Source organism: Rhinolophus ferrumequinum, chromosome 14 (genome assembly GCF_004115265.2).
Source record: "Rhinolophus ferrumequinum isolate MPI-CBG mRhiFer1 chromosome 14, mRhiFer1_v1.p, whole genome shotgun sequence".
NCBI lineage: Eukaryota > Metazoa > Chordata > Mammalia > Chiroptera > Rhinolophidae > Rhinolophus > Rhinolophus ferrumequinum.
The window spans coordinates 1144239-1159924 of NC_046297.1; the positions used below are offsets into that span (position 1 = coordinate 1144239).

General features: G+C 47.8%; 1 protein-coding gene across 1 annotated transcript in view; it reads left to right on the plus strand.

Annotated features, from left to right (window-relative positions):
* The window catches only part of MMP16 (matrix metallopeptidase 16), a 162402-nt gene that overhangs the window by 105507 nt on the left and 41209 nt on the right, over positions 1–15686 (plus strand). Inside the window, 3 exon segments of the mRNA XM_033126614.1 lie at positions 7233–7394; positions 9206–9251; positions 9253–9418. Of these exon segments, the coding sequence (XP_032982505.1) occupies positions 7233–7394; positions 9206–9251; positions 9253–9418 (374 nt within the window).

Genomic DNA, 15686 nt, shown 5'->3' on the forward strand with positions numbered 1-15686 from the left:
GTTATTAAGACTTTTGAAAAAATATATAAAAATATTATCAAGAACTTAGTTGCATATTCAATATCTTACACAAAATTAATTCAGTAGGATCACATTCATACCAACAGTGGAAACCAGATTAATTTTATCTTCCTTGTTTCCGTAATTGAATACATTTACAGTTTGAGTGGAAGACCACCGGAGCTGTTGTGGGGCTTTGAAAGCGTGTCCGCAGCTTATACACACTGTCCCTGACTCCTCTGCCCGCCAGCATGCGTCCCTTAGTGACTCCTGTCTAATACGTGGGCCGCCGCGGGGGAACCGAGGTCACACAGGGGGCGTGGCTTCTGCTGGGAGCACGCACGCGCTCTCATTCTCTTTCTCTCCCTCTGTCCCCTTATGATGGCATTTATTCTGGTTGGACATGCAGTGGATTATAAATTCTTACTGTGTGTTCCTAAAGCTCGTGCAGACTCCCAGTCATGGGCGGACACTGAAGGAAATGACATTCCTTTTGGTGTCAGCACTGTTTCTCTTCTTTATTCTGTCCTAAGTAAGATTATAGTAATGTTTTCTATTTGGTTAAGTGTACTTGAGACGTGTGTATACACGTGTGTGTGATTGTACGTGTGTGATGCACACGTGTGTACGCACGTGTGTGTGTGTGTGTACACGTTGTGGGGAGGATTGTGAATTCACGGACGGTCATGTTCATCACAGATGAACAGGACCTGGATGTAAATTTGCCAGTGCCGCTTACCAGCTTTTTTTTTTTTTTTACATTTATTAAATTATTTTCCAATTACAGTTGACATTCAATGTTCTCTTAGTTCCAGGTGTACAGCCTAGCGGTTATATTTCTGTACCTTTCGAAGTGACCCCCATACGTCTAGTCCCCCCCACACACACCCTACAGAGTTCTTGCAGGACCATTGACGGTGTTTCCTGTGCTGCACTTTACCTCCCTCTGTTTTGTAACTGCCAATTTGTAAGTTTTTTTAAGTTACCGAATCCAAACCTTTGCTGCTTCAGCTGCTGCTTGGGGCTCAGCATGCCCCTCACGGGGACGTCTTGAGGATTGACTTCTGGGTTACGGCTAGCCCCACCGGGCTCCTTTCCATTCCCCTGCAGTAAAGGGGGCCACTGCTTCATAGGTATTAGGCCTTTTGCAATTTATAGATAATTAGTAGTAAAAGAAATCTCAATATCAGGAATTTACATGCCTTGCTTTTTTTAGAGTCCATCTCTCTAATACATTTTTAAGTCTTCCTTCTGCTGGAAGACATGGTCAAGACTACAGTGAAGGTACTGTATGAATTTATTTTCAGAGACTCTGTAAAGTCATGAAGCATAGGTGCTGTATTCATTGCTTCACTTACAACACACACACACACATACACACACACAAATGTGTCAAGACACTTACGTTACGGTTTTCTTCCAACTCATGTATCCTAGAAAGAAAACATTCTCCAGAACATTTGAAATTCATAAGCACGTTGCCAACAGAATATCCTGCCAATTTCTGAGCTGAAACCCAGACCTTTCAAAGATTTGTTTACAAACGAAAATGAGACAAGCTATTCTGCTACACCTATGTTGAATAAATCATGGCCAGATGAAAGCATTTCTATTATTAAAAAAGAGAAATGTCCTATTATTCTTGCTTTCCTTTTCATCCTCCTGGTTGGTTCACTGCACTAAAGACAAGCGTAAAGAGAGCAGATAAGGAGGGCACTTAGGTGACATCACATCCTTTGAAGAGCCAGAAATACGTTTTACAATTTCCTATGTGAACAGCAGGCCAAGTGTGAGTCTTCTCGTTTTGTCCCTATGTGCCACGTAAATGCATACGTTTAAGTCCACTGCTTGACTAAGTGTAAGAAAGGAGGGTTGCTTGAGATGAGGAGTCGCCTTTAAAAAAATATTTTAAAAATCCCCACCTGTTGAACAAAACAGGTCCTTCTGGGGACATGCTCCCAACAGGGAAAACGTCAGGTCTGAGTGAGTCACTGAACTGGCTCCTTGACCGTATTTGTTGGTGTTTGATTTCTATCTTAATGTTTTATGAAAACACATATGTTTATGATTTGTTAACAAACCTCTCCACAAAGAAGTGGGTACAGAGGATTGTTTTCATTGGTTGCTTTTGCCTTTTTTCCCCTGTAAAGAGGAAATTCTCCCTACCTAAGGAGTCAAGTAGTCAGGTCTGTCACATCACGGACATGAGGTACCAGTGGGAGTGTGGCATCTCACTGGGCAGTTGTGTGTCTGTTAATCGTCGGGGAGGAGCAGGGATCCCACTCGGGGAACGTGGAGCTGTGTCCTGGGCAGTTTGCTGAGTGTGTCACAGACACGGTGGTAGTTAGCCCACCGGCCACCTGGAAGGAGGTGACCTGAAACCCCCTTTACAGATAAAGGCCTGGATCACAGAGACAGACAATAGCTGAGTGAGGGTTTTAAGTCTGCTTTGTCTTACCGGAAGTTAAGAATTGAACTGCCTTGAAAATCACATGTGATGCTGTGCGAATGCATTCACTTGGGGTTTCTCTGATCCCCTGAGGAGCTTGTGAACCCCAAGGAGCTCAGAACTGCTGAACTACACTCAGTTCCCCGATTAAGGACAAAGGACTTAGGTACTTTATCTTTGAAGAGTGCTGGCACTTCCTGTCGCCTGGCAGACAGCACACAAATCGATCACATGTTAGGAAAAGGGTTTATCAGGGGTTCAGTCATTCTATAAATAGTTCCTTGCGCATAGGAGGTAACTGGTCATTTTTAAAAGCATCTCCGTCACATGGCGGCCGCTGGTCTGGGGACCGTGGCATGTAACAGCGGGATTGCTGTGCCAGGAGCGCTCAGCGTCAAGGCGGGATAAGCAGTGCTCACATCCACACACAGGTGGGCATATGGTCCAAATCCCGGCCGGAAAGTGGCCTTGCAGTTTGTTACACTGGGCGTCCCCTTCCCCGGCTGGCATGGAACTGAGTTATTTTAATTCTATTGGTTTATTCTAGGGTGCTTATTAAATGAAAAACTAGAAATGTCGTAGTAGTGTAGCTTTGGGAAACCTCTGCTGATTTTTGGAAGACCTGTTATTAGGTGGGTATTTAGTTTCCTTATATTTCAAGTGCCTGAAAATATCAAAATCTAAGCAAGGGAAAGAGAAATTAAAAACTCAGGTTAGAGAGATCAGTGGAGCTGGTGTTCAAGTAGGTTTATAGGATGATAAATGTTAGAATTATTTATGGCACTTTTTACGTATGAAATATTACATAGTCATTTTTTCACATTCGGGGTATGTTGTCAGCAGAGGCAATAGCATATGAAAATGCATGGAGGGCGGAAAGAGCTTAGCGCAAAGCATAAAAACATAATTATGGCAAGGAAATTATAAATAACGCACTATTTTTCATTATATACAGTTCAGTGTTCTGAAATCACGGTGGAGTATATACAAAGGAAAGAAGATTAGAGATACAATTGAACGCCACAAGCTCAAAACCAAAAACCTTGCCCAAGGAGCAAGTACTGTTTCTGTGCTAAAGAAGGGGGTGGGGCTGGTTTGTCCTCTGCGGTCTGTGCAGATAAGATGAGGTGCATCACAGCAGGACGTCTTAGGGGATGTGAATTTAAGGATAAGGTACAGGAGCCGCTATGGTTTTCAGTCTCAGGAAAGAGAGAAGGCTGCTTCATTTATTTCAGTTTTCTGGCTTTTTTTTTTTTTTTTGGTTGTTTTCTGTTTTGTTTTTTCTCTCTCTTTTTTTTTTTTTGGTGGGGGCTGCTGCATTTTAATTGTCTAAAACCCACTGCATGCCAAACAACTTTTGTTCTTGCCTGTGAGAGATCTGCAATGCTCTTCCCAAGTCAACACGGGCCAGAGGCTGATGGGGACCGAGGGCCCTGCGTCCCTGCCCAAGAGGACAGAGTTACCCTGCCCGCTGTCCCAGGACGCCGTCAGGGCACCTGCTTCCGAGGGAAGGGGACGCGGCAGACAGGAAGGAGGCTATGACGGCTGGGTTTTTTCCTTTGGAAGAATAAAAGGACATGTGACCCCGTAAAGCCGCTCTGGGACTCTGACCAGGAAGCTGCCTCTTAAAAACGGGACTGATGTGGGCTCTGCAGGTGACCTCTTCGGAGCCAGTGTTAGGTAGTAGGTCTGAGAACGCCCGTGGCCGCGGGTACCGCGCGGACAGCCCCCACGGCCCTGCGTCCCATGCAGACTCCGGCCTCTCTGTCCATCACCGTCCTTGCTTCTGTGCGCACCTCTCCTGGGGCTACAACGTGCGTCCTGCGTCATCCCCTAGCTACGTGTTGGCTTTTCCACTCCAAGTAGCATCTTCAAAAACACTCCTGCTTCCCAGTGACTGTGTAGACCTGTGTCCTCTGCTTTCCGCTGTCTGACCTCCTATGACCTACCCTCGCTCCCGCCATTAGAGCCCCTCCTCCACAGCGGTCAGGGAAAGCACACGGGTCCTGCTGTCCCCAGCCAGCCCCTCTGGCACATGCTGGTCATTCCACGTGCACACAAGTGCTGCTGCCCTTTGCTGGGTGGAGCGGGACCCGCGCCCTTGGGTTCCGTTGTCGGAAGCCCTGGGGGAGGCCTGGCCTCCTCATTTCCTTCTTCTCCCCTCATCCTCTTTCCGTAGCAGGTCTTCACACGACGGAAAAGGGTTCTGGGGGGAAATAGGGAGAAGTTAAAGGGCCCGGCCCTTCCGCTGTCAGAGGAATAAGGTCTGAGGGTCTGACGTGTGACGTGGTGGCTGGAGCTGACAGCACTTGTGTAATGGAAGTTCACTAAGAGGGTAGAACTTACACGTTCCCACCGAAAGGAAGTGAGTGTGGGAGGCGCCGTGCTCATAACCTCAGTGAGGGGACCCTGTCCCAACGCACACACGGGTCACGTCAGTGCAGTGCCCTCCGTGAATGCCTTCCAACCCCGACGTGGGCCCTGGGCTTTGCTCTCGCGGGTCTGGGTTTCAAACGCCCCGCTCAGTCCCCCCGGCACCGTGGCTGCAAACATGCTTGTGACCGCGTCGGGGTTTACGAGTTGATCGTCAATTGCTTTTATGGCCTTATCGTGTCACAGACCCCTTGTCCCATGATGTCACCGCTTCCTTTATGGGACATAAATTCCATGCGAGTCAGGGTGTCTCCCTCTCATGTCCCACAGCCCCTTGTCTGTCTCTGCTCCTCTTCCTTGTTTCTGTTGCTCGCTGGCACGGCCGGCTCCCAGCTGAGACAGCTCCATCCTGCGGTGCTCACCTGTGGGAATGTCCCCTCGAGGCCCACAGCGCCGCGGAGTTCCTCATGCATGTGTGTTCATACAGGGACTTGGGTCTCCCGGTGAACATGAGAGGGCGTCTCTAACTGCACACGCAGAGAATGCGCTCCTCGTGACGCCACCCACCGCTCGCAGGAAACAGACGAAGCGACCAGGAACCACTGCTAGGGTTTCCTCCATGTCGGGAACAGCAGCTGTTCTCCCAGGTGCTCGGGTCAGAAGTGTTGTGTTCGAGTTTCCTCTTTTCTCGCCGCTGGCATCTGTGCTTTCTGGATATGGAAACACTCGGCCCCCCCTGTGGTCCCCTCACCCCCCCCCCCCGCGGCCCCCCACCCCCACTGCACGGTCCCCGCGCGGGCCTCCCCTCAGGAGCTGAGTCCCGCGGCCTCCCTGGCCACTGCACCGATGCTCAGGTGTCCGACGCTCAGGTAACCCCGTGTCCTGTTACCATCACGTCACAATGTGTCCCTGCTGTGCTCAGAGCGGTCCGGGGAGCCCGCGCGTCTAGCCAGGCCGCCCAGGTCCCACGCGCGCTAACGGCTCCACGTCCTTTCCGGCCCCTCCTCCGCGCATGATGGCCCCTCCCTGTCGGTCCCCTGCGTAAAATCCAGTGCGTTGTACTTTCCTGCCTTGTGTCTTTGTAGCCTCCCCAGTAGAACTGGATGCTGTGGAACCAGGGAACTTTGTAGTTTGTCCGCTCCAGCATCGTCAGAGCCTAGATCAGTGCCTGCACACAGTAGGCGCGCAACCGAGGGAACGTCCTGAGTGGTGGTGTAATGAGCGGAGCTGTTGTCGCACGGCCACGTTGTAGGACCCGCTGTGCGTCAGGACAGGTCACAGCTGCGTGGCGGTGCGGTGTGAGGTGTGGAACGAGACCGCGGGGCTTGAGGCCAGCCACACTGCCCTTGCAAACTGCATTGGACGTCCCCTCATTTTTAAATGGACATAATAACAGTGGCTGACTCTCGGAGCTGTGGTGAGAATTAAAGCAGAAAACGCAGGTACAATGTTCAAAGTGCCCCAAGCAGAGTTAACCCCAAACTCCTAATAAAGATGGTTAATATGTTGCACTCCGAAAATGCTAGGAGAGGAGGCTTCCTTTTAGTGACACTCACGGAGGTCAGGACACCATTTGCCTTTGTCGCAAGTCACCCGTGGGAACCTTTACATTTATGTTCGAGCACTTAGAAGTGGGATGCTTCTAAGGAATACACAGCTGTATTCCTACGTCCTCGGCTAGTAAGAACAGCGTCTTTGTATGATGCCTGAGTTTGCACAGGGGACAGTCAGTAATATTGTAATAACTCTGTGTGGTGCCCGGTGGGGACTGGTCTCACTGGGCGGGGACTCACTGTGTAAGTTATAAAAATGTTCTAATCACTACGCTGTACACCTGAAACTAACGTACTATTGTGTGTCGACTGTAATGGAGAAAGAAAAGTTTTAAAACGATAATATAAGGAGGAAAACTAATAACACCCTGAGTTCCAGTCTCGACTTGCTCTTCACAAGACGCGTCCCCTGTCCACCTGCATTTTCTCACCTACAGAAAAGTAGGGGTTGCCTCTGGTCTCTACTTTTTACTGTTAGCATTGGGGTCAGAGTGGATGCTGACAGGGCGATGTCGTGCGGCCCGTGCTTGTTCATCGCGAGGGGATTTCGGCAGCCGTAGCCGCGACTTCTGATGCTGCTGCTCTTTTTTTCAACTTTTAGCCCCTGTTCTTCCTTTTCAGTTTCTACATTTCTGTGACTTCATTGTCACCACCTTCCCAGCTGCACCCCCTTGTTAAACTAGCCTGTTAGATTTTGCTGGTGGTAAATGCAATGCGGAAACCATGGCGATCCTTGAAGGAAAGATGTTCTCCTCTCTTCCTCGGGTAGCATGGCGGCCGCAGCAGGGTGTGTGCTCTGTGTGGCTTCTGCACTGGGCTGTCAGTGACATCCGTGTCTCGTCTTCTTCTTTGCACAGGCAATGACTTGTTTCTCGTGGCTGTTCACGAGCTGGGACACGCCCTGGGCCTGGAGCACTCCAACGACCCCACGGCCATCATGGCCCCGTTCTACCAGTACATGGAGACCGACAGCTTCAAGCTGCCCAGCGATGACTTACAGGGCATCCAGAAGATCTACGGTAAGCCACCGCCGTCAGGTGCGTCATCCCGGAAGCCCAGAAGCCCTGCCGCCAGGTCTTCTCCGGGACAGGGGCTCACATGTCGAGGGGGGTTCCTGAATGAAAGCCACCGGGCCTGTTGGCAAGTCTTGAATCAGTCAGGTTCTGTTGGCAACAGGCCCAGGTCCCTTAATGGACAGATTATGGGACAGTCTTACACACTGATACGATTCTCTAATCAAGTTTAGTGAAACCAATAGTTACAGCAAAGACCTGATAAGCTTTAGTGTTTCCATTCAGGTGACAATACAGATGAAACGAATAAAACCAATGGAAATAGTGTGTACGTTGGTACAAACTGACAGATTGATCTCAGGTTATGGTGCTTGATGTCAGATGTTCCTACAGAAATCACTTTTGAAGTCGCAGAAAACACCCTTGTGTGATGGATATAACTAAATCACCTGGAAAGTGTGTGGTTTTTGGACTGAGAGTGACAGGTAACAGTTGGTTGAGTTTACTAGCATAAGTCAAAATGAAGTTCTAGTGCAGCAAAATTGTTTTAATTGACGGTGTCCAGTCAGCGCATGCAAATTGGGGCCAAAGGGAGAGGGGCTGTTCCCGTCTTGACTCTAATCCTGGCTCCCTCCGTGGAACCACTGACCTTTATGAAGACATGTAATTGTTAGGTACTTGGCATTTGTAATTCCTGCACAGAGAAGAGCTTTACTCACTTAATGAAGTGAAGCGTTCATCGTGCACTACAAGTGTGCGCTCTCCGGATGTTAGTTAGTATCCAGTACCCAGAAGACGTCGTTTGCGTTTTTGAGTAGCAGAGTTTAAGTTTCTAACGTGTTTCGCCTTCGATAGTTTCTTTAGTTTCAGTCTCAGTGGTAAGCGCTCTTACAGGGTTTACATAGATTTGCAAACATAAGGTCCACTGTCGTGCTGCTCGTTGCTTGGGGGAAACTAAGGAAAGAGAGATGTGGGGGACGCCGAGCTGGGGAGAGCTGTGAGGCCCCTGTATCTAGAAGCATCCCAGGGGAACTGCAAGGGGCTCCTTCCCGGGACCTCCTGAACAGTGGTCCAGACTGAAGGTCCGAAAAGAATGTTCTTTCCATATCGAAACATTAAGTGAGAGCAGCTCTGTGTTTTTTTTCAGAGACACAAAAGCCCAGTCAGTGAAGTTTTGCCTCGGTACCAACTCCGTTGTGAACTTTGGCTGACTTAGAACCCTCTTTTTAGAGGCAGTTCTTCACATTAATATTTGACTAGTCATGTTTTAATCAATAGCTATCTTAGATTCTGTATTCACGTGAAACACTGTCCTAGCAATTTATCAAAACATCTCATTAGAAGAAAATAAGGAAAGTCGGGAAAGGTTATAAAATATAATTGGAGACCAAGGGTAGAATAAACTTTGATCCGTTTATGTTAATCTTTTAGAAATATTTGCATGGACTCTGTCTATCAAAATCTAGGGTTCACTTTGGTGGACTTTACATACTACATTCCTTTTCGATTATTTATTATTTATATACCACCTACTTCCAAAAAAAGATTTCATAGCAGCTTTTCTGATGAGGACTGTGGTGAAGCTATACAAAAATATAGTTAAAAATTAATCAAGAAAGCCTCGTTCCTTGGATCCGGGATCTAACGTGGTGAGCACGGTTTCTCAGCCTCGGCCACAGTTTGCTGGGAAGACTCCGTGTTTCCCAGAACACACACGGGCTCAGCGACCTGTAGCGCACTCAGCCTGCGCTCTGGAGCACACTTTCCGGCACTGTCCCAGCTTCTCGTGAGCCAACAGCTGTCTTCCTGTTCCCAAGGGCCACCTGACAAGACCCCCCCACCCACGCGACCTCTGCCGACGGTGCCCCCCACACCGCTCTGTTCCTCCGGCCGACCCTCGGAAGAATGACCGGCCCAAGCCTCCCCGGCCGCCCACGGGCCGACCTTCCTACCCGGGAGCCAAACCCAACATCTGCGACGGGGACTTCAATACTCTCGCCGTTCTCCGCCGGGAGATGTTCGTTTTCAAGGTAGGGAGGCCACGGGGTTTTATTTTTATGGTACGTCAAGTGTCTGCAGTGTCACTTTAGAAAACCAGTTCTCATTCATTCAGGCAGTACTTTCCCAGACCTCTCACAGTCAGAAGGTTCCAAAAAAGCATCTTAAACCATAAGCACACACCTGGGCTTAAATGTCTAGCAGGAGATGGCTGGGACCCTCTTATTTGGGGAATGCATTTATGTCGGCAGAAGCCAGAATGCCTGGAAATGTGAGGGCAAGAGAACGCCCCTCGTTGAGAACAGATAGAAAAGTACAGTTTGAACCATGTAACCACTCCCAGGCGCTCTGCAGTTTGCACACCTGCACGGGACCCCCGTAACTTCACGTGACAGAGCATTGTTTTACGGGAGTGCTGATTGTTTCCTTTGGGGTCTGCCGGTAGCCATTTGAGTTAAGTCTCTATGAGGCTGTTGTTTTGATCTTACATATACGTGTTGCTCTTTTCCTTAGTCAGGCATTTGTACCTACCAAATTCATTTTTTTTTAAAGGTTATAAGCTGAAACTAAATGTGTTTTTTATGTCATTGGGTTCTCAGACAATAATACTAATAAACAGTGTATTACAGTAAGTCACATCCTATTGAAAAGTGAATATAGGGTAATACCAAAAGTAATTTTCTCCCTCAGTATTGCTAAACCGATCTTACAGATGAATAAAAAATAAATGTTTTATGCCAGCCTTACAGTATTAAAATAACCACATTTTCCCAATACCACCTATTTAAAATAAAATATGTGCTCTCTTTTTTGGTGGACACAAATCAATAAGTAATTATGGATTTAGTCAATTCTACTTATGCAGAATGTTCCATCTACCAGAGGCTGCCCTTTGAAAATACGGGTTTCATATACTTTGTAACTGGCAAAGTGCTCTGCTTCCTTTATTGGATAATCAGATTTGGATTTGATGTGACATGTACCAGAGTATCGTGCTGTCCAGGAAAGATCGATGCTTTGCTAAAACCCAGGAATAGAGTTTTGGTTCGTGTGGGCTCTCTCTCGGGCTTGGGTTCATGAACGTCGCAGTTACTGAACTAAACTATAGCCAGTGTCCTGTTCCTACAGCGGTGATTGGCCAACGTGGCGTGACTCTGAGTGTTGCGTTCTGCCAGTGGGCTCTTCCTCGCCCAAGAGTTCCATGCGTGGCATTTACTTAAATCCTTCTCGTGTGATTTTTAATAAATAAGAAGATCTCGACATAAGTGAAAGCTAATATCATCAGGCACTATTATTTTCTTATGAGAAAGGCACCTTTCTTTGTAACAGGAGTTTCAACATGAGTCTTTGGCAGCAGGCCTCCTCTTAGGGGATCTGATTTCCTGGGCTTATCCAGGTCCTCACGGATTTAAAGTGACTTCCCATCGCTTCTGGGCCTTTTGGTGAAGACTGTGTGTAGTGACTTCACTTAGATGTGCATTTCTCTATGGGGATGGAAATAAACTATCCCCTAGAGCATATCACATATATGTCCTATATGAATAACATCCCGGCCTTACGCGTGAGAAAGCTAAGCCTTCCATGCAGCTTCACAGTCTTTGGGGAATGGAACCGACCTAGAGCAAGGCAGCGGCAATCAAAACAAATGCCGGGAACTGGAACAAAATCGCAGTAACAAAGGAAGCTTTGTGCTCGCTTTAGACAAGGTGATTCTTATGAGCCGTTCCTCAGAGTGTCAGCTGTGTCTCATGGAGCCGCGGTTGAGACTGAGCTGAGACATCTGATTGTTCAAGTGAAAACTCTCAGAGTTCCTTTGCGTTACAAGATAAAATCATTGAATATTTAGTTACTCTGTGGTGTGAAAGAAAGCAGGATGAGCCAAACTTGTACCGAATACACTTCAGAACACAATATTTTGCTGTCTATAAAAGAATGCAGTGGTAACAACATTCTTCCTGAAGCCAAGCATACGGGGAAAAGAGCAACAAAACAAACAACTGTATCCAACACCTGGAGTTCTTTTAGTGCAGAAATAAAAGGAAAGCTTCCATCTGGCTGCTGACCAGACTCGGCCTTCACTAACAGTAGCTGAATGGTGCCCCACGGACCAAGCCCAGTGAGCACTGGACAGGACCCCATTTCCTCTGTGAGATGGCGGTTCTATTTTATAAAAGAAGAGATTTTCTATGACAGAGACTGATTGATTGATTGATTGATTGATTGATTGATTGATTCAGAGAGAGAGAGAAGACTAGAGATGCTCAAGGAAAAACATAGTTTAGAGGTATAAGTTTTTGTCCTCACTTATATTTCCATCATATTGCTTTGTGACTAACCTCGTCACAATTGATCACAATTGAACTTTGACACTTCTATTCAGTGGCATATTATCTCTTGGTCTTCATTGTCGCCGCGTTTCTCATTCTGTGCTAAGAGTCTCCCCATGGACCGAGGTTTACCCTTTCATTTATTTTATTTGGTTTTAAACACTTTTTCCCCCTGTTGCATATTCCTCTGTTTCAACTCTAGTGTCACTAAGGGGTAGAAACGACCGTGGGTCCGTGTGGTGACTTCCCAACATGCCGTGTGGCTGGTGGGGACGGGGACGGGGAGGCCCCGGGGGTCAGCAGCACCAGGGAGGTGTGTCGGTCAGCTCTGAAGGTCACACACAGACCCGTCTGTGTAGAGAAGTGAGTGAGAAAGCGCAGGAGCGCTACCTGATCAGCTTCCCACGCGACCTCCCCACCCAGAGGCCAAATTCAGCATACTTGAAACTGGGCTCCCGAGCTGCCTCACACAGCTGCTCCGCCTGCTTCTCTCCTTCCATCCAAAAAAGGGCAGCTCTTCCCATGAAAAGGGCGGCTCTTCCCATGAAAAGGGCGGCTCTTCCCATGAAAAGGGCGGCTCTTCCCATGAAAAGGGCGGCTCTTCCCATGAAAAGGGCGGCTCTTCCCATGAAAAGGGCGGCTCTTCCCATTTATGTGGGAAATGAATACATTCTAAAAGCTGGAGCCACGTCAGTTGTCTGGACCTTCGGAGACATTGGAGTCTCGCCGTTTCTCTCCCCGCCCGCTGCTGCAGTCCTCCAAAGGCACCGTCCCTTCCGCCTCCCGCTACGCTGTCCCCCTGATGGGCTCTCCCGCTCCCTCCCTCGCCCTGACCCCCATCCCATCATCAGTCCTGCACACGGAGCGATCCTGTGAAAACACGCATCACGTCTGCTTTGCCAAAAAGCCTCCAGTGTCTGACTCAGAGCAAAGCCAAAGTCCTTATCAGACAAACCCATGCTGGGTGTTTGTCCAAAGGAAGTACGATCACCGTCTCTGCAACCCATGCTCACTGCGCATTATTGACAGTAGTGAGAAGTGGACACAGCGTCAGTGTCCGTGGACGGATGGGTAGATAAGGAGCCATTGGTGTGTGCATGCAGTGGGTGTCACTCAGCCTGACATGTGCTGTGTGCATACAGTGGGAGTCACTCAGCCTGACATGTGGTGTGTGCATACAGTGGGTGTCACTCAGCCTGACATGTGGTGTGTGCATACAGTGGGTGTCACTCAGCCTGACATGTGGTGTGTGCATACAGTGGGTGTCACTCAGCCTGACATGTGGTGTGTGCATACAGTGGGTGTCACTCAGCCTGACATGTGCTGTGTGCATACAGTGGGTGTCACTCAGCCTGACTGTGGTGTGTGCATACAGTGGGTGTCACTCAGCCTGATATGTGGTGTGTGCATACAGTGGGTGTCACTCAGCCTGACTGTGGTGTGTGCATACAGTGGGAGTCACTCAGCCTGACATGTGGTGTGTGCATACAGTGGGAGTCACTCAGCCTGACATGTGGTGTGTGCATACAGTGGGAGTCACTCAGCCTGACATGTGGTGTGTGCATACAGTGGGAGTCACTCAGCCTGACATGTGGTGTGTGCATACAGTGGGAGTCACTCAGCCTGACATGTGCTGTGTGCATACAGTGGGTGTCACTCAGCCTGACATGTGGTGTGTGCATACAGTGGGAGTCACTCAGCCTGACATGTGGTGTGTGCACACAGTGGGTGTCACCCAGTCTTACACAAAAAGGCATTCTTGCCCTTTGTGACAACACAGATGAACCTGAGGACGTTACGTAGGCAGAATAACCAGACACAGATGGGTGCTGCGTGGTTTCATACGAGTGTGTGGAGTGTGAGCAGTCAGACTCACAGTGGCCGAGGGTAGTGGTGGTGCCCAGGGGCCGGGGACTGGGGGGTACAGCGCGCACTTACCAGACGCACAGGTGCTGGAGACCTTCGCACAGCAGACGACTGTAGTGAGGGTGGATCGCCGACTTGCAATTAGCTGAGAATAGGCATTTCACAGTGTGGACTTCTGTCAAAGCTTCGGGCTGTACCTAAACACGCGGAAGGTTTATTTGTCAGCAGCACCTCAGTAAAGGTGGAACAGAAGGTCACGGGTACTTCAGTTGCCCAGGAGGCCACAAGCTCAGCCGATGCACTCCGCCTCTCTGACGTCGTCCCTCTTATTCAGCTCACTTCTCACTCAGTTCCAGCCACACTTGTGTCTCTGTGGGTCCCGGGACTTGTGTTTGCTGCTGGACCGCACGGCGCACAGGCCATGGCAGGAAGTAAATACTAGTAAATGTTTCTGAGCTCTCTTCCTCATCTGTGTGATGGCCGATAACCTGTGTCACAGGTATGCAGGGAGCGCAGGAAGTGGGAGCTGTTCCGTAGCCAGAGGCTGCATCGGACGTACTCGTCGTATTCACTAACTCGAATCCCCTCGCTGTTGGAAATGATTTGGAAAAATCACTTTGAGCTGAATAAAGATCACAGAAAATGGCTCTAATTCTGGAGGTGTCGGGGGAAGGGATGGAGGGGCGTATTGTTCGTGTTCGTAGCATTTTACTCAGGGAAGTGAATACCAACTTTCTGTTGGCAGGGGATCCAAAAAGGGTTTTCCAAACAAAGTACAGTTGGGGACAGTACACAGCCAGGAGACTCTGGACATACTCGGAGCCACGCGTAACTGTCCGCAGCCCGGCCTGCTCACGGTAACGGGACCTTCTGAGCGGGTCCGTTCACATCAGACCACAGGCAGCGACCGCCAAGACCGGAAGCAAGGCGTTGATTAAACATCCCTCATACAGTAGGACAGAATCCTGGTCTTTCAAAGATTTTAGGGAAACATTTAAGGAAGCCGTTAGAATCATGTGGAATACTGCATTTTAATGTCAATATGTATTGACTTTCAAAATATTTGTATTCAGTACTGGTTAAGATTTATTCCTCGAAACCTTCACATTCTTTGATAGCCGTTTCCTGACAGCTGACATGTGGAGTCAAGTGTGCAAGTGTCCGGTAGGATGGATTCCGTCACCTGGCTTTCCAGTTCCCTCTCTAGTTGTTTTATTTTGGGGTGACTTGAAATGTTTTAAGTATGTATATTTGAGCACTAGTTTTGGATTCAGTAAAACTATTTTTGTTAATATTATAAATGAAACACTTAATGTACGAATAGAATATGCTTTGGAGACTAACATACATTTGATCATGTACTTTTATTTGATATAAATTTATAAAGTGAACAGGGCAATTCTGTGTAGTTTATGCAAAACATCTTCTCAACGTATGTTAATTGTGAGCTAATTTGAAAAACCTTTTATTCCAGAGCAATATTAATCTTCTTATTCTGGAATTATTAATAATCTAAATATTTTCAGTGTCAAAACATGCATTTTCTTGTTACGTGTTTGTCATACTCTATATGTTGAGATTTTTACATAGAAAGTTCTTGGACTCACACTCCAGGGTTCAGAGCACTAGTGCCTGGATGCAAGATTAGTAAGCGATGTTCAGTCCAACGTTTGTGCTGCACATAGAAAGCAGTTTGTTTTATTTCAGAAGTTTTGAAAGCAGCACATTTCTAACTTTTCCTCCATATTTGGCGTTTGTGACGCTGCCACTTGGCCCTGCCCTATTTCCGTAAAGCACAGACGAGATTCAGGCTTTCCATTCCTTAAATAAACTTTCACTACGTCCTGTGATGATTGTTGTGCTTTGTGGATCTGTGAAGCGATTAAACATCCAGCCAGCGCTTCAGAATTTCTTAGAAGCACCCATTTATTTTATCTGTTGCAAGAGGGTCTTACATGTGTAAATATTTAAAACTAAGTAGAGGCCAACTACCATTATTTGCAAATTATGTGACAATCTACTTCAAAATTCCGTGAAAATTACAGGAAAAAAATACAACTATTAGCAATGTTAAGAAAGGGGTTATGAGCCATCGTGCTTTTCTAAT